At 52.4% G+C, this 18,796-nt stretch overlaps 1 protein-coding gene across 3 annotated transcripts in view; it reads right to left on the minus strand.

The window, feature by feature from the left end:
• Nucleotides 1–1,273: 1,273 nt before the first annotated feature.
• The window catches only part of Sox13 (SRY-box transcription factor 13), a 44,115-nt gene continuing 26,592 nt past the window's right edge, over nt 1,274–18,796 (minus strand). Inside the window, exons 2-14 of one of the 3 annotated variants that reach the window (XM_060364317.1) lie at nt 11,845–12,043; nt 9,593–9,704; nt 9,424–9,510; nt 8,452–8,624; nt 8,081–8,149; nt 7,592–7,703; nt 6,132–6,214; nt 5,784–5,946; nt 5,203–5,312; nt 5,001–5,097; nt 4,477–4,620; nt 3,464–3,680; nt 1,274–2,918 (exon numbers count right to left, since the gene is read on the minus strand). In XM_060364317.1, coding sequence (XP_060220300.1) covers nt 2,642–2,918; nt 3,464–3,680; nt 4,477–4,620; nt 5,001–5,097; nt 5,203–5,312; nt 5,784–5,946; nt 6,132–6,214; nt 7,592–7,703; nt 8,081–8,149; nt 8,452–8,624; nt 9,424–9,510; nt 9,593–9,704; nt 11,845–12,043 — 1,843 coding nt within the window. In that variant the 3' untranslated portion in view covers nt 1,274–2,641. Of the gene's footprint in view, nt 2,919–3,455; nt 3,681–4,476; nt 4,621–5,000; nt 5,098–5,202; nt 5,313–5,783; nt 5,947–6,131; nt 6,215–7,591; nt 7,707–8,080; nt 8,150–8,451; nt 8,625–9,423; nt 9,511–9,592; nt 9,705–11,844; nt 12,044–18,796 lie in introns of all 3 variants that reach the window. The other 2 variants (XM_060364316.1, XM_060364318.1) reach the window with 2 other exon arrangements.

Raw genomic sequence — 18,796 nt, forward strand, 5'->3', positions numbered from 1 at the left:
CTGGGGAGTCCCAATATTATGGGACCTAGTTTTGACTGAGGTGGGAGTTTGGAGTGAAGGTAGGGGCTTTGAGCCAAGTAGCTCCCTGTAGTGCCCACTTGACAAGGCCAGGCAAAGGCCAAAGAAGTTTCCAGAAACCTGGCTGGTCTCTTACTGGCCCCTGCCTCATGGCTGGACAGGGCACCAGGGCGTGAAGACATCAAGGAAAGGCAGCCAGAGCTCTGAAGGACAGGCCAGGAGTCAGGGCATTCCCCTAATGACTGCCCCTAGTTCTTGGTTACTGTGTGGTCTTAATCCATCAAACCCACCATGTCACCAGCCTATAAACCTAAGAAACCACTTGTAATGTCAACTCTGCACTATTAGTTCTCGTGTTCTGAGTGTGTGTGTCTGAGACTCGATACACAGAGACTTTGTCACCCAGAAGCTCTAAACACTTTTTCCTATTGCCCCATTTTGCGGACTGGATGGCCCTGGCCCTCGCTGACCATTCTTCTAAGGATATACCTAGCAGGATCCCTCATTCTTACAGGCCGATTCTGGGCCCCTCCCGACGATGTGGCTTTTTCTAAAGAGGGGGTGTGACTGAGCTGATATACCTGGGACTGAGCCCCTGCAGAACACACTGTCCCATAAACCCCCTCATCAAGAACAGAAGCCTTTGCTAACCTGGCCCATCTCTTTCTCAAGAGTTGCTATTCAGTTTTGCTTCCTCCATTCCATGCTGATGGTATTAATAAGACAACCAAGACTTGTCCTATAGAACCCCATTAATTTTGAAGAATTTTGTTCTTTCATCTAGCCCTGTCTCCAGCGATGAAAACCATCACAACTATGCCTTTGAAATCCCATTCAAAGTGCAAGCTCATGGAGTCTTAAAGAACATCACTGGAGACCCTGAGCCCTTACTAAGTATGGTGGGGAGCCCACCAGAGAGTTTCCTGAGTGTTTGTGTGGTACCAGCTTAGAGGAGCCCAAAGCTTTCACTGGATTCAAGGGGCTTCCTCTCCCAAAGAGAGGAAGAGTCACAGAGAAGTTTTAAGTCTCTTGCTTTCAGGTGAAGCACGAGGGGGAGAGATGAAGCACCAGCATGCTGTTTCTCCAGGCAGCTGCGGTGCCTCCCTTGGGGTCACTGTGTCACTCACAGACCTTGGTTCTGTGAGTGTGTCAAAGTCATTACTGCCAGGCACTTTGCTTGATGCACTCATGTGCTGCCACCAGGGGGCAGCAGTGCCTGGCTGGTGCCAGATTTAGGCATGTGTTCAGGCCAGCCTCTGAAATGGTCGGTCTTTATTATACCTTCAGAAAACAGATGTGCTGGTTAAGTTATTCATCATTATCTTCTTAGTAACAAAATAAAGCACTATCTATGTTTACAGTCATAGAAAGAAACAGTCTGGAGAGAAATAGGGCCACAAGGTGGGGAAAGGGGGGCAACCTGGCCATGTGGCCTTTGGGGTTATCTCCCTGGCCTGGGGCTGTTCCAGATCTCTGGAGCTAGCTAGGTTCATTAGTCTTTGATTTTCTTGGGAAACAACCAAGTAAAGGCCATTCCCCAGGACAGGGTGGGGGAGAAAGGAACCCAGCCCAAGCTCATGAATAAAGGATGGAACCTGCCATGGGGTCTCCTCTGCAGGGTTGTCACTGACAAAAACAGGAGCCATCAGTCCTCTGGCCCCCATGCCTGGGACTTGAGAATCAGGACCAAGCTCCTTGGTGGCCAAGGCACACTCTCACGGTACTGGGAGCTAAAAATGGCTCCGTGGGAGCTGACGGGCAAAGTCAGGAGGGAGGAAAGGGATCACGGGGTCAGGAAACTGCCAGTCCCAGGGGCAGGCTGGGCCCTATAAAAACCCAAAGAATACAGTGGTTGTGGGTTGGGGGCACGAACAGATGGAGGAAGAGAGAAAAATGCACGCAGGGAGAAAACACACAGAACCTGAGACACCAGACTGACGAAGAGGTAGCAATTTGGGGACAAAGAAACACAGAAGAGGCCCCCAGAGAAGCATCAAGAGACACATCACAGAGCTCATCAACATGCCTGGCTCAAAGCGGACACTCGGCAAATACCTCCTGCTAAGAGTGGCGAGATGAAAATGTGGGTGCGCACACACTAACACAGCAGCCAGAGGTACGTGGACTTGGAAGACAAAGACAGAGCAGCTCTGCACAGAGTGCAAAGTGATTCAGGTGACAGAGGGGTGACCTGGGAGCTTTGTAGAGCAGACATGTTGACTGTCCCACAATGGCTGGTTTTGGCCAAGACAAAATGGAAACGAAGCATGTGACCTCAGGGGGACAGGTGTGTACCTGCCATCCCCTCGGGGAGGTGGCCCTACAAAAGGGCATACATCCAGTGGTCCCTGGCCATTAGCCCCAAGGGCCAAAGACCTCAGCCAGCTTGGCTCATCACAGCCACATGGATCCCACCCAGCTAGGCCATTAGTTCCTCAGAAGGTGTGGTGAAGAGGAGGATCCCCTGCCCACCACCTTGGGAATGTATCTACAAGTGTGCAGCGTCATCCATCACCTGGACACACCCAAGTCCAAGTACCAACATAGTTCAGGAAGGCTGGCTGTGCCCGTCTGGTGGGGGACAGTGTGTCCCCAAGTGGTGACAGGCCCAGCTAGCTGGCAATCAGTCCGTGAGTACCACCAACTCTCCATCACTCTTCTCTTCACCCTCCGAGTCCTCGTCGTCGCTGTACCGGTACATCTCTCCGTCAGCCACTGAGTGCCTGTCCTCTGTGCCCTCCCCTTCCTCCCGGAGGCTGCAGGTATTGATGATGACGGGCATGTTGGGGTCCAGGCCCTGGGGGTCATAGTGTTCCACCAGTGGTTGTGGCAGGGGCATACCTGCTGCCCGAGGGAACAGGATATCTGAGGAGCTCACCTGTGCCTGGCCAGCCTGCGGGCTGAGAGGTGGAGAAAGATGCAATTACAGATGTACCCATGAGCCCTCCCTGCCCTCCCCCACTGGCTGTCCTCCAGGCCTCACAGGCACATATCCCAACCCCAGTCCCGGCTGGGTAGCCGGCAAACCCTGGCCCCTGTTTGTGCTTCCTGATGGCCAAATTCACTGTCAGCTAGAGCTGGAAAATGCAGAGCCATGGGTGTATTTTTAGAAGGTGGCATGTGAATATGATTTCATTTTTGTGTCACTGTCTACAGCACTCCACTAACAGTGCTTGCCATGGTTAAGGAGCCTGCCTGTGGGAAGGAAGAACACCTGTAGTGCGTCTGAATTTGCCCTGCATTTGTCAGGCAGCAGGGGCCCACAGTATCACACACAGTATCACACACAGCCCTTCTCCACCAGGAATCACACACAAGCAGAAGACGCACAGACCTGCACGCAGAGGCCCGGTTGCCTGCCTCCTGCAAAGGCCAGTCACACACAAACCCAGCCTCTCACAGCAAGCCACAAGCTGCCTCTGGCCCCCAGGGAGGACCTGCTCACGGGATGGTGTAGCTCTGGCGAGCACCCTGGCGCCGAGTCCTCATCAGGGCTTTGTACTCGCCCACACGCAGACGCCGGCCCTCCACCACGCAGGTACGCTTAGGCCTTGGCTTGTACTTGTAGTCGGGGTATTTCTCCAGGTGCTGCCGACTCAGACGCGCCTGCTCCTCGTAATACGGCTGCTTTTCCTGGTTGGTCATGGACTTCCAGCGAGAGCCTGATCCAACGCCAGGTGAGAACTCAGGGCCAGACTCTCAGAGTCCCCCTCCCAGGTCCCAGGCCCTAGAAGTCCTGACTGGATCCTGGTCCTCAATAGGGGATCAATAGCTGATACAGGCATAAGCACTCAGTAAGGGCCTGGGCTAGTGTGGACGCTCCCTGGATGTTGGGCAAGAGGAAGGGATGAGGCTGGCAATGACAGGCAATCAGCACCACCCTCAGGCCAAACAACTCAGCCACCCCTGAGGGGTCTCTGTCCCAAGGGCATTCCCAAAAGAGAAGCTGCTGCAGGCCACCAAGTCTCCAGCGTCCGTCTGAGGTGTAGCTCAGTGGCAGAGCACCCGCCTAGCATGTGCCAGGCTCTAGGCTGCATCACCAGCATGGCAATGCTGAAACGGAACCCTGGTTGGTGTTCCAGGCAAGAAACCAGTGCTGCCACCGGGGAGGCTCGGTCATGAAAATACCACCTTTACTGGGCTTGTCTGCCCCACCTCCTCCTCAGTCTCACACACAAAGTCTTTGTACTGACGGTCCAAGGCACCAGACTCCCATATACCGCCACAGCACAGGCTAGGAGGCACTGGGGATATGGGGGTGGTAAGGGGAGGCTTGGGACTACCAGAAGAGCCCTGTACTGTTACAAGGTCCTGGGATCCAGCTGCCCAGCACAGCTCAACTGCTACAGAATCTTAAACCCTGTGAGATTCTACCAAGGTTCAATAAAGCAAGAGTGGTTCCTGCGACCCAGTCCTACTGACCTCAACCCCCCGAGAGGGCCCGGCCCTGGCCCTTACCAAGGATCTTGCTGATGCTGGAGTTATGCATGTCTGGGAAGGCTTGGAGAATTTTCCTCCTCTCATCCTTGGCCCACACCATGAAGGCATTCATGGGTCTCTTAATGTGGCTGCTGTTCCGAGATTCAGAGAAATGGCGGGAGCCTGGAGGACGGGTAGGTAGAGTCAGGCAGGCAAGTGCTCTGGGGATGGCAGGCATCCCTTGCATGGCCACTAGGAGGCACTGATGAAGCTCACACTGAGGTCAGCTCAGGAATAGCAAGGCAGGAAGTAGAGGACGAGGAGGAAAGCAAAGGCCAACAGTAAGCAAGAGGCCCACCATAGCCAGAGAACAGGCTCAGCAGGGAACCAGGAACTGTGGGGACCCTCGGAGCAGTCACAAGATACCGGAAGGCAGACCCTCTGGATAGACACCAAGGAACAATGGAAAACACATGCTAGGAAGGACCCAAGAACAGAGGGAGAGAGAGGAGACAGACCCAGCCTTAGTGGAATTAAGTGGTGCCCAATGTCAGAGCCCTCACCATCCATGTCACAGTTCAGCATGGCTTCCTCCAGGGGGTGCACGCAGCTCTCCTCCAGCCGTTCCTTGGCTGGGGATGAGTCCAGGCTAATGAGGTCCTGCAGGGGACAGAGACAACCTGTACATTGGTACCTCCTGCACCGCCTTGTCTTTACCTTCCCTCACTGGCTCCTGCCTTCTGGGAAGAGGAAGAGTGACGGTACCTTTCGGAATGGGGTGCTGGGGGAGTGTTCCAAGCCCCCACTGTGGCTGTGTAGCAGCTGCCGGGCATCCTGGATGGCTTTGGTGACAGCGTCCCCTTCACCTAGGAAGCCTGATGGAGAGGGAACAAAGTAAAGGGCAGGGACAGGGGACTCGAGGGCTTTAACCCCAGGAGCAACCCATACATCTATGCCTCCTGCCACGTCACCCCTAGGAGCTCCTTGTAGAGGCACATCCCCCTGCCCATTCCCACACCTCCTTTCGGGACTTCTGTTGAACAGTGCTAAACGGTGGGAATGAAGCAGCACTCCCAAATCTGTAGCTCACGGAGCGGCCTGACCCTGTGCTGTTTAATCCAATCCTGGAGGACAAAGGGACCTGGAAGAAGGCCTCCTCTAAGCAGGCCTCGTCCCTGGCTTTAAGAAAGCAGAGACTGGGGTGGAGCTCAGGGATGGAGTGCTTTAGAATTGTTTAAAACCCCAGACTGGAACTGAGAAAGGAACGAGACTGCCCAAGGTGGCATTAAAGATCTTCTTAGGTGAGAGCAGATTAAAAAACAAACAAACAAACAAACAAAACTCACCCAGAGGCAGGCTCGGGGGGCTGGACTGCAGGTCCCTTGTGGGAGCTCCATGGCTAGAGGGGCGAGGCCCACAACTGTTCATCTTCAGGCTGGGGGAGCTGGAGGTGCTGGGCAGCTCAGGCACCTTGGGCTTGGCTGTGAGGTTCAGTGGTTGAGGGGGCTCCTGAGGACCCAGACAGACAGAGTGAGAAGACAGCAAAGGAGAAGCCCCTCCCCCCATTGAGGGACAGACAGGAGAAACTGAGACTGGCACACCTGCCCAGAGCAAACAGGAGGGAAACAACCTGAGCAAAGGCGGGCAGTGGCTCAGAGAGGGAGGGGCCCCAGGCGGCAGTGGGCACGGAGTACCTGCAGGGGGTGGTGGGTGGCCACCCCGGACCTCTTCACCACAGGGGCAGGGGGGCTGTGCAGCAGCTGCAGTGGGTACTCCACTGGAAAGAAAAGCAGCAAGGGGTGCGTCCAGGTGAGCCCAGACCAGCAGGCACCGGAGTGATGGGTCCCAGCACCACACACAGGTGGACAGAGCCGAGCGGGTGCTGCTCTCATCAGGCAGCACAGGGGACCATCTATGCCCTCTCCCCACGAGGCTGATGGGACTAAACCTTTCCTGCAGGCTGATGGCCGTGCTGGCCCTTTTCAACCCACTCTAAAGAGCTTCCCACAGTACATATAAGGGAGGGCACACTTGGGTCTTGTACCTGCTATGTGTAGGGCCCAAACCACTGTGCTGGGAGGAACGCCTGTGTGTGCTTTCCCTCCATGTCAAAGCATGTGGCAAGTAAGAGGTGCTCAAAACATCAGTGTCATTTTACAGGTGTGTTTGTCAGGGTTCTCAACACATCACCCAGGTAAGGAAACAGACCTTGTAAGTTCAATGGGCTGTCCAGATCTGAACCCAGGTCTAGACTCCACAACCTTCCCTTGGCCTATACAGTTCTCCCTGCCTACCCTGTCTCACTGGCTTAGGATCAAGGGGGTTGAGCAGAGATAAGCCTGTATATACAAATCTCTAGCCACAGGGCAGGTGGTGATAAGGGCCCACAGGAGGTGTGTCAGGGCGCTTAGTTCCAGCTAGGGTGGAGATGGGGTAGTAAGGCATTAAGACATGGTGAGGATGATGAACCCAGCTTTCAAGCACAGCCGGCTCTGTGGCTGGGAGCTTGTACTCTATGCTGTGGGCTTGTTGAACAGGGACAGTAGATCAGGACTAGTCTTCATTGCTACTCATCCTGTTGGGGCAGTTACAGGCGGCAGGTCTGCCCTGTCCCAATTCTGTCTGTTGGCGCTGTCACCAGAACGCACTAAGATACTCCCATCTGTCCTCTTCCACATCTCCCACAACCCATCTTCCGCAGCCAGGGACGGCACTCACCGCTTAGCGTTTCCAGCACACCCACTCTCCAGGCCCCAGGCTTAAATCCTCAACGGACCCCCATCCTTGCCACTCTTCCACGCCTTTGCAACCTCTTTCCCCGGAGCCTCCTACCCCAGCTCCAGTTTCTCCCTCAGCCTCCTACCCAGCCCTTCCCCAGGACCCAATCATCAAGGATCACCTCCTCAGGGAGCCCCCTCCACACCACCCTCACCCCGCCAAGCCAACTTTTCTCTAGCTTCCTCTCTCCTAGCCTCTGTGCTTTGCAGTGTGCTCGTCCTTCCCATCCTCCCAGCCAAGTTCAGAAAGGACTTATTCTTCCACTGGACAAACCCAAAACTGTGGCCCAGCGAGCTAATGGATGACGAGTAGCTCTGGGCTCCTTCCCTCATCTCAAGACAGCAGCCTCTTTGGGGCCCCTCCCTGCCCCACTCACCTGGTTTGCATGGAATGGGCTGAATGGGCAAAGCCAGTTGGGAGTCAGGGGTGACAGGCAAAGGCTGGTGACTTGGGGGAAAGGCTGGGATCATGACATAAGGCATGTTAACCTGCTGAAGGCAAAGAAACGCACTGTAAGTCCCTGGGGACCCAAAGAGCTGCCACACTGGGGTCAGCCAGGACCTGGAGTGGGGTGGGTGCACACAGGGCATAGAGTAGGGATAATTTTCCGAAGGATCCACCTAAGCCCACATCACCTCTGTGAACCCATCTCCTTGTCCTTGAGTCTCACTGGGGGCGGGGGAGACATCCTGGGTCACCCCCTAAAATCAGGGCATTAAAATCAGAGGGAATTGGAGCAAAAGTATGGCCTCTTCATCAAGTGGGGAGTAGACGGTGGGGAGGGGGCAGGGGTTGTTCCACAGCTCCCTTTCCCAGTGGCTCCAGGGGCCAGTGTCACCCTCAGCCTGAGCTGTCCCAGCATCACCTGGATCTGCTGCTGGAGGAGGTTGATTTTGTGCTGTTGCTGAATCAGCTGCTGCTGCTGCTTGGCGATCTGTCAAGGCATGGAGTCGACAAGGGAATCACGGAAGGCCCTGGCCTTCCTCCCGTGCCTGTCCCAGCCTACCCTGACTTCCCTGGGAGGGCAAGTGGAGAGCAGGGGAGCAAAGCAGAGCACAGGGAGACAGAGCAGAGCGCAGGGCGACAGAGCTGAGTGCCGGGGGACAGAGCAGAGCGCAGGGAGACAGAACTGAGTGCCAGGGGACAGAACAGAGCGCCAATTCTCAGAACCTGATCTCCTGTTGTGGGTAGTCACCCTTCCCCACAGAGGACTCTGAACACAGCCCCGGGTGGCACCTGCTCCTGCTGCTGCCGGGCCAGTTCCATCTGTTGCTGCTGCTTCTCAAACAGCATGGCAGCCATGTTCTTCTGCTCAGAGTGAGCTGTAAGGAGCTGGTCCCGAAGGGCGGACAGCTGATGGATCATGACCAGAAGCTGGAGCTCCTTCTCAGCCAGGCTCTCTTGGGTCCCTGCTCCACAGTGAAATGCCGCCATGAGAATCTTTGTTAGTTCACCTGTCTCTCTGCCCAACCCACCCATCTGACAACTGCTCCTTCCCAGGATCCTGCCTGCCCAGTCTCCAGCTTCACTATATTTTAGGTGAATTTTTTTTTTTTAAATCCATTGATTGGAACAATGACAGTCACTTCACAGGGTTAGTTTGAGGATGAACGAGATAATGTGTGGAGAGTTGTTTGTCTAGTATCTGGCAATGTTTGCTCACGTCCCTGCCTTCCATTCCAACCTGGCTGTCTGACTTGTCAGTTTATTCCTAAGAGCTGAAGCGGGGACCGTTTATACTCAGGATGCCTCTGGAAAATGCCGAAGCTCAGGCTCCCAGTCAGTAAATGGGGGAAGCGTAAGCACTGATTAAAAGCTCCCACTGTGGGTGTGGTAGCCAACACTGAGAAAATCATCACTCTTCGGTAAGCAGCAGCTCTCAGTAAGGTCCTGGAAGCCTAGCCTCAACTGCCAACAGTGAGTAGAAACTGTCAGCTTACATTTTAGCCTGAGGCCTGGAAGGCTGAATGAGAGCCTAGATCCATCCCACGGGATCTGCTTCCAGCCAGGCCTCCCTCACCTGGGGATGGGCCAGACTGCTGCTTACAGAGGTCCAGGTGAAGCATGGTGATAAGCCTCAGAAGCTGGTGGGCATTAGGACACCAGACAGGTGTATGAGGTACTGCCCTATTTACCCAGAATGCATGACTAGGCCAGGCAGGAAAGGCACTGAAAAGCCCTCCCTGCTCTTTGCATGCAGGCCCGAACCTTTGACATCCTTGGTTTCCACTGAACTTCTTCCCAGAAACCTCTCCTTCCAGTCACTGGACAGCAGCTTCTCAATGGCTGGCACAACTGGAAGAAGGCACGGGGAGTGCGAGGTCAGGACCCACCAGAGACCAGCCCAGACCTCACTCTGATGGGACAGCTAGCCTACCTTCCTGTAAGTTGCGGTTGAAGTCTAGCCGCTCTTGGCTTCCTGAAGCGGCGTCAGAAGCTGCTGGTCTCTTGGGGTCTGGGGACCCAGTGCTCTCTGGTGAGGCACAGTCCTGCAAGACACACTACATTACTGCTGCCTCCCATGAAATGGAGCACTCAGTACAGAGAGGGCCGAGTGCCACAAAGGCGTCCTTTCTGAAGACCCTGAGACTATGCACCCAACCAATAAGGCTGTTCATTCTCACATTCCCAGCCCCTGCTCATACTACCTGATAAATGATACAGTGAAATGAACAGACTTGGGGACAAGAGATCTAGATTTCAGGCCAGGCTTGGTGGGCTGGATCTGACACAAGCCCCTGACAGCTCTCTGAAAGTCATCCCTGCGATCCATATCCTAAAGCATCTGAATAAGGGGTCAATATGCCAGGAAGGGCTGATGATGGGTTTATCATGGAAACATACCTCTGTGTACCTGTTTGTCTATGTGTTTTCAGAAAGGCTTAACCGAGAAGGGAAGATTCAACCTGAATGGAGGGTCCTGGATTGTTTTATCCCTCACCCCCTCACCACCATCCCCACCCCCTGCCAGACTGCAGACACTGTGGCCAGCTGTCTCAAGTCCCTGGCCACCATACCTTCTCCACCATGTGTACCTTCCAACTGTGAGCTCACCCTCAGCTAGTCATGATTATGAACCCATGCGTTCCCCCAGCCAGGCCACTTGCTTATCCACGGTGGCCTCCCTCAGTCGTCCCTGTGTCTGGAGCAATGCCTTTGCAGTTTAGAGTTCTTGCAGGGATCAGAGTTCAGTTCCCAGCATTCACATCCAGCTCCAGAGGAGCCAACACTCCCTTCTGGCCTCTGAGGGCAACTGTACACTCATGTGCACATAACCCTAGACAGACAGAGACACACGCGCGCGCGCGCGCGCGCGCACGCGCACACACACACACGCCAGGAACTGAAGCCATAGCTCAGCGATTAAGAACGTTTGTTGCTCTGACGAACCCAGGTTCTGTTTCCCATGCCCACATGTGTGGGTACCCACACAACCACTCCAGTTCCAGAGCATCTGACACCTTCTTCTGACCTCTGTGGCACCAGGCACATATACACTTATACACATTCAGGCCACAAACTCATACACATAAAATTGATAAATCCAAAAATGTAAGTAAATAAACAAACAAATGAAAACAAATCTTTTAAAAAGCGTTCAACTAAGTAGACATGGTGGCCCACGCCTTTAATCCTAGAAGAAGACATAGAGGGAGGTGGGTCTCTGTGAGTTCCTAGCCAGCCTGATCACAATAGAGTCCCTGTCTCAAACAATGACAACCCCCCAAAAACAAAAAAGAATGAGGAGGCAGCACTGGTGGAGCAGCATTATTCCATGTCTCATATAAGCCAAGCCTCCTCCAAGATGTGTTCCCTGATCATCCCCACTCTTCTAAACTGAGTTCCTCCTTCAAGTCATCAAATCAAATTTCCTTTATGGAAACAGAAGACCTGCAGAATTTCAGTTCCCTCTCCTCTGAGTGTGTGTGTGTGTGTGTGTGTGTGGTGCATGTGTTCCCATGTGACTATCAGCACATGTGTGTGCAAATGCATATCTGTGTGTGTTCCCATGTCATTGTGGGCACATGTGTGTGCAGGTACATGTATGTGCATGTGTGTACTGAGTCCTAGACTTACAGGCATCTGTCATTTTATTTACTAAACAGGCCTCTCACTGACCAGAGCTCTTGTTCCAGGGACTCCAATCTCTGCCTCGAGGCAGCTGCCACACGCTCTGGGCTCTGAGAGGGCTCTAGGAATGCAGACTTCCATCCCCACACTTGTGCAGCAAGCGCGTTCCTGACTAAGTCATGTCTCCAGACCTACCTCCCTGTCTTAAGGAAATTATAGTATGTGAGCTGCAATTTCACCCCAGCTTAAAGAGACTGACTTTCCCAGATCACATGTATCTCATCCCCCAGCTAGTCCCCTTTGAGGAACAGTCACTCGGGTAAGGACAGAAGGAACCAGTCCCATCCTGCTCTGACAGTGACCCGGTTTCCAGCCTGACCACGGTGGCCCACCTGGGGCTGACCTGGGCCTTATGTTGCCCCTGCAGAGACCACTGCTGCACACAAACCAGGTAAGAGCACGCAGGCCTGGTGGACAGGGTGGATTGGCCTGAGGTATGAAACCAAAGGCAGTGGGGATGCTGACCCTGGGAGGGGGTCCCTAGAAAGTGCTGGGCACCTGAGCTGGAGCTTGTGAGTTGGCGGCATCCTGGGCAGCCAGGGCTGGGTCTCCAGGCCGGGGCTCCACTGCAGTGGCTGTGCCATGGGGGGCCTCATGGCAAGGCTCCTTCTTCTCTTCAGACTTGACCGTGCAGTTCACCATGGTGCTAATACTGTCTGGGGCCAGCTGCACAGAGATGGGGCTCCGCATGGACATCCTGCAGGAGGAAGGACAGAGGATACTGAGTGACTGAGGCCCACCCCGCCCCCAGGAGGCGCCTCCATCCTCTGTTTTCCCAAGCACCTCCTGACACCCCTCAAAGATGCGTATGTCAGAAACATAAGCCTGCTTTAAACCTGCCTTTTTATTTTTTCTTCATCTTTAAAATCCATTGGAGCATCCCACGTCTGACATTCATTTGCTCCTTTTGCCTCCACACCCTCAGCCCACACCTTGTTTCTTGTGATGCTGTGTCTAGTATGCTGATGGGCTCGGCGGAGGATGCCAGAGAGGGTTAACTGGCTGCTTCTGAGCCCAGGAGAACTGAACATTTTATGTGTGTAAACATATGTACTGCAGCTAGTTACTAAGTCTTAAGATCAAGAGTCATCAACCTGAGAGTCTGAATTTGAAGGCCGGTGGTGGTTGCACAGGCCTTTAGTCCCAGCACTCGGGAGGCAGAGGCAGGCCAACCTCTGTGATTTCGAGGCCAGGCTGGTCTACATAGAGATTTCCAGGAAAGCCAAAGTTAGACAGTGAGACCTGTTTCCAACAAACCCTCCCCTCCACCAAAAAATAAAAATAAAATAAAATAAAATAAAAGAGTTTGGATTTGAACCTCCAGTCCAATGACCCAACTTGGCTAGAATTGGCGGGAGCTCTCACACACCAGGTATGGATTGCCTTAGTTCCCATCTTGACCAAGAGAAAGCCAAAATCCAACTCCCCAGGACAAGCCATTTATTCTTTTTAGTGTCCTTGAGTATCAGACCCAGGACCCCACACAAGCTAAGTATCTGCTCTACCACAAAGCTACAGACAACTCCTTATTCTTCTCATTGTAGAGACAAGTCAAAGTGAAATGTTTTATATTGACACATATCTGTACATCACATATCTATTGCAAGTTATAAAATATAGAAGAATGGCATTCAAAATATATTCTGCTTTATAGCTATAGTCCCCACTGGCACTGACACTTGGAATGCCAAGCCTGGAGATTTTGTGAGAATTTTAAAAATATTTACTCTTAATTTTTCATTATGTGCATGTTCATGGATATGTGGGTGCCAAGAGAGGCCACAGGAGGGCAATGGACCTTCTGAAGATGGAAGAGTTAAGGTGGTCGTGAGCCACCAGATGTGAGTGCCTGGAAGCGATCTCTTATTCCCTGCAGGGCAGCAAGCATGCTTACTGCTAAGCTATCTCTTCAGCCTCTTGGCTGTATTTTTCTTCCAAAAATGTTTTTTTAATTATTTATGCTATGTATATGAGTGTTTTGACTATATGTGTGCACCGTATTTATGCTAGGTGCCTTGAGGGCATTGGATCCCCTGGAACTAGAGTTACAGATGGTTGTGAGCCACCATGTGGGTGCTGGAAACTGAATCCAGGTTCTCCGCAAGTAGTCTTAGGACAGGTTCTTTGCACCAAGTATTCTTAGCCACGGAGCCAATCTCGTCATTCCCCCATCCCTGGGTTTTTACATGTTTGTTTTCCTAGGCAGGGTCTCGGATAGCCCTGGCTAGTACCCACTATGTGGCTGAGGATGGCCTTGACCTCAAGTGCTGGGATCACAGGCCTGTGCCACCATGCCCAACTTGCAATATGATTGGTAGACTTGTGAAGCTGCCTCCTCTTCTGCCATAGGACCCAGCACCATCAGAGGGTGAACATCTGCAGGACTTGGCAGAGTAGTTTTCAGGGTCATGTCAGGCAGGAGGCCAGAGTAGCAGCTGCCCATCCTCGACAGCCCCCAGGGAAGCACTCAGAGGTGTGCTCTGGGCTCCGGTGGGACATAAGGGTCTGGCCTCTTGCAAAAGCCTTGGGAGGTGGGGCCTGATCAGGGGTGACTGGGTCAGGAGCCTTCTGCCTTCATAAATGGATTAATGTAATCACTGGGGAGGGTATTATTAGAAAATGGGGTTGATTAGTTTATTAGCTGACTGGTATTCCTGTGCCCTCCTGCCATGAGGTATAAAGCTAAATGGCATTTGTCTTTCAACCTCTGTGATGGTAGAAAAGATAAAGACTTAGACGCATAGGGATTCAGTTTTCAGGGCAGGTGTAGGGCAACCATCGGATGCAGTGACAGACTTACACAGATGGGGCGGTGCGACACACTAGTGCCACCTCATGGAACACACCCCTAGCAGATTCCTATAGCCATACTACTCCCCAGCTTAACCAAGCCATGGTCCCACACCAAAGCTGTTGTGTCTGCAGTTTTGAGTTGCAACAACAATGACACAAAACCCTTTTCTTTTCTGCACATCGCTGTCTTCGCACTAGGTTTTATCAACTTTAGCAAACAATTTCTCCTTCTCTCAAGACCTTTCATTTTGTTCTTTTATTTTACATGCTGTGCCTGAGTGAAGTGTTCGAGCACAGGCATGTGCAGGGGCCCGTGGAGGCCACAGGAGGCACCAGATCCTCTGAAGTGGAGTTACAGGTGGTTGAGAGCCACCATGTGGGTGCTGGGAACCAAACCCCGGTCCTCTGCGAGAGGAGTAAGAGCTCTTAATCAATGAGCCACTGAAAGACCAAAGATAAGCAGCGATTGTTATGTAGAGTAGGCGCAGTATAGTGGTAAGTTCCCTGAGGGGATAGCTACCTCCGCTGCATTCTTTCCCGACTTCCGGTTCCGGGTGGGTACGTGACCCTGCTCACAATCTGCCTTCCCGCCTTCCCTGTTCTGGGTACGTGACTTAACTACGGCTTTGTTCAAACCACCCAATCAGAACCCTGTAACTGCTTCTCGCTTCTGTAACCGCGCCTCCTGCTCCCGAGCCCTATAAAAACCCGTCACCCTAACCGAGAGGCGCGCAAGTCCTCCGATAGGCTTGGTCGCCCCGGGTACCCGTGTATCAAAATAAACCTCTTGCGGCTTGCATCCGAAGGCTGGTCTCGCTGTTCCTTGGGAAGCGGGGTCTCCCCGTCTAGATAGGCTCATGGGAGTCTTTCAGCCACCTCTCTCTCCAGCCTCAACTTTCAACTTTCCAATCAAGCACCTGGATTCCGGCATCACTAGGCTTGCAGGATGGGGACAGTGTTGAGTAAACCAGGAATAGCATGGACACAAATGCTGCGCTCCAGTCACAACAGCTGACCAAAGAGATGCCGCTAAGTGACCCACACGTTGTGGAGATAACACTGGACAAAGGCTGATCCACAGCCTCAACAGTCTAAGATTTCATCATGCTTTCTGAGAACGTGTGCTGTTTACAAACATACAATGACGGAGTATAACTCAGGTGCTACAGTGTATGAAGCTTTGCATTCCATTCCTAGCACCACATAAAACTGCTGTACCAATACAAAAAAAAATAAAGCAAAAACGAGGAAGGGAGAGGGTGGGGGTGGCGGTAAGAGTGGAGGGGTGTGGCATACACCTTTAGTTACAGGGCTTGGGAGGCAAAGGCAGGCAGATCTGAGTTTGAGGCCAGCCTTGTCCACGGCTATAGATGAAAACCAAGCCAACAACAACAGCAAACTGGGTGTAGTGACAGTGCACACCTGTAGTTCCGGAATTCAAGAGGTAGAGGCAGAAAAATCACAAGTTTGAGGCCATCCTTGGCTACACAGCAAGTTAAGGGACAACCTCGGCCCAATGACACTGTTTCAAAAGCACCAAAACAAGGCCAACAAGACACCTTAGGTATAGGCGCTTGCTGCCCAACAGTGCAAGCCTATACTTCTGAGTTTGATCCCTGGAACCCACGAAAATGTAGAAGGTAAGAAACACTCCAGAAATTGTCACCTGATTTCCACAAGTACCTCCCTCTCCCTCTCACACACAACAAACACATTTTAAGCAAAAACAAAAGAACACTATGGCCGGTAATGGTAGCGCATAATCCCAGCACTCTGGGAGGCATCGGCAGGCACACCGCTGTGAGTTTGAGCCCAGTCTGGTCTGCAAAAGTGAGCCCAGGACAGCCAAGGCTACACAGAGAAACCCTGTCTCAAAAAACAAAACAAAAACAACAAAAAACAAAAAGGTTATTAATTATTTACTTCTGAGGTTTTCCATCCAATAGTTTCAGATCACAGTGGAAACCTGACACCATGTTAAGTGAGACTGAAAATAAGGGGACTAGTGCATTTATATATATCACATCTATCCTGTACAGAGTACACTGTAGTCTACAGAATTACACCAACCGCTCTGGTACTGTGTACCGTATCATACAAAGTTACAGATTTGTATACAACAGAATACATAAGGTGTTTTAAGAATAGCTACAGGAATATTATAATAGACGAAGACATATACATATGTATTTGATTTGACTGCATCCTAAATCAGACCACAGCAGACTCCCCCACCCACTTTCTGAGTGCAAGGTGCCTAAGGAACCCAGGACAGAGTGGGGCAAGAGAAGGCTAGTTGACCCTAATTGGTCCCCATCTCACCTGGATAAAGAGAAAAGAGACCCCAGGCCCGTTTGGCCAGGGGTTCTAGGGGTGCCTGGAGAACCTGCAGAAAGCAGGCAGCTCAGCCCATCCGGTTGGGGAGGGGCTGGGAGCCAAGCCCCGCAGGGGGGCAGGAGTGGGGGCGGGGGTATTATCCTGGAGCTGAGGGCAGCAATTACATAACAAACAAACCCGGGCTCAAGCTGTGAATTAATCAAACCGCTGAAAATAAAACCTTCCTCTCAGGAACTTCAGACAAAAGAAATGAAAACAACCAGGCTGGCTGGAAAATAAAAGGCAGCGGTGCTGAAAGCTGGGACAAAAGGAAACCAGACAATAGGGTGTTGGACAAAAGCAATAAAGCCAGAGGAAGTGTGACAGGCGCACAATGAAGGCCTGTGGGCTTCTGATCCCTCGGCTCTCAGCCACCTCATCCCACACCCACTGGCTGCCACCAGGTCGCCTCCTCTGGCCAGACTTGGGTCCCAAGGGCTTCTTCTTCATTAAGCCCAACCTCAGGGCTTCCAACTCCTACCTCAGTCCAAGTAGTTGCCGCCACCGCAGCCTGAGTACACGGTCAGATGAGCGCCCAAGGCCAAATGCTGCCCCATTGGTCATGGTGACCATCTCTCTGTCGCCCCCCCCCCGACCCGAGGGGGAGGCAGAAGAGTCCACTGCCAGTCCTGACTGCCCAGAAACCAGCCCCATTGGCTACCTTTGGCTACTGAGTCCTCTCTGGTAACCAGCCGGTCCGGGTGGGAGCATGGCCTCAGACCCCCCAGGAGCTGAATGTGGGTGGTTGTAAGCCACCTGGTTGCTTGTCCTCTGCAGGAGTGGCTCCAACCCCTAATCTCTGAGCCACTTTCCTAGCTCTAGACAAAACATCCTTTAGATTCATTTCGCCGCTTTTGTTTTTGTTTCTTTCCCTGAGACAGGGCCTAACTGTGTAGGCCAGACTGGACTCAGATCCACCTGCCTCTGTGCCCGAGTCACCTGATTCTTTGTAAAATTTTGTTTGTTTGGGGCTGCAATGAGGGCTGTACCCAGGGCCTCACCAGGCTCCTGGGCACTCTACCACTGAGCAGCACAGCCAACATTTTCTATTTATTTACTTACTTTATATGTATTCACTGGGAGACACAACACCATGTATGTGAGATCCAGGGTGTTCCTCAGGCCATCTCTTACTGCTGAGCCCTTTCCCACCTCTCCCACACCCACCGAGCACATACTCAGGATTATTAGGAAGTGGGACTCCCAGCAACACCACTGATAAACTAAGGAAACAGCTCCCAGCAGCATCAGGATGGTTTGCAGGTGTGAGCCTGGTTACCTCAGCCTCACGGAACCCTACCAGATCCTGTTGTGTATGTCAGGGTACAACCGTGTTCACAGGCAGCTGGCTTATCAGAGGCAGGGGAGGGGTTACCTCCCTGGGCTGTATGTCCTGAACCACCTCACTACCTACCGATTCCTGCACTGCCACAACCCTGAAGGAAGGAAGGTCTCCTAAGTGCCATGGTGAAGGCAAAGGGTATAAGTAGAGCACCAAGGCTGGGCTTTAGAGTCTGATTCTTGCCTGATCCCGTCCATTTACACCACTGTAGCCCCAGACCCTAGCACAGTGCCTTGAGCACTAGGAGAAGGATGTTGCTCCCTGCACTTCCCCTGTGTGAACGACACCCATCAGCCACAGAGCAAGCACATTCCTTTTTCTTTCTCCCCTGACTGATTAACATTTTTCAACCCCATAGGGGTTAAGCCCCCTTTCCAGGGACTGGAGACCCCATCGACTTCCTTTACTCTTTCCTTGCAAAGCACATGCCATGCTTTCTCAGGGGACTTTCCTCTCTCCGGATGCCAAGAAACCCAAATTCATCAGTGAACATGAGATGATTATGGGCTCCACCAGCTCTACTATATCTTGCAGCTCCAAATCCTAGTCAGGAGCCAGAACCCAGAGGCAGCCCATCAACGCCCGCTCAGTACAAGTTCTCCTGTGTTATCTGGCCTCCCCCGCTTTTTCCAGCATCACACTTTTCTTTCTTTCTTTCTTTCTTTCTTTCTTTCTTTCTTTCTTTCTTTCTTTCTTTCCTTCCTTCCTTCCTTCCTTCCTTCCTTCCTTCCTTCCTTTCCTTCTTCTTTTTTCTTTAATAATGGAGATAATGAGGCCTAGAGACATCAAGTTTGTGTTCTTGTTGGGGCAGCATACTTCAGTCAGGGAATCTTCCCCAGCCAGGAGACTAAACAGCACTCCTCTTTTACCCTCCTCTCTCTCCTACAGAGCCCACCTCACAGGTCTTCACCACAGTCCTTCCTCCTCAGCTTTATCCCA

The sequence above is a fragment of the Meriones unguiculatus genome, chromosome 11 (assembly GCF_030254825.1).
Source record: "Meriones unguiculatus strain TT.TT164.6M chromosome 11, Bangor_MerUng_6.1, whole genome shotgun sequence".
NCBI classification, from domain to species: domain Eukaryota; kingdom Metazoa; phylum Chordata; class Mammalia; order Rodentia; family Muridae; genus Meriones; species Meriones unguiculatus.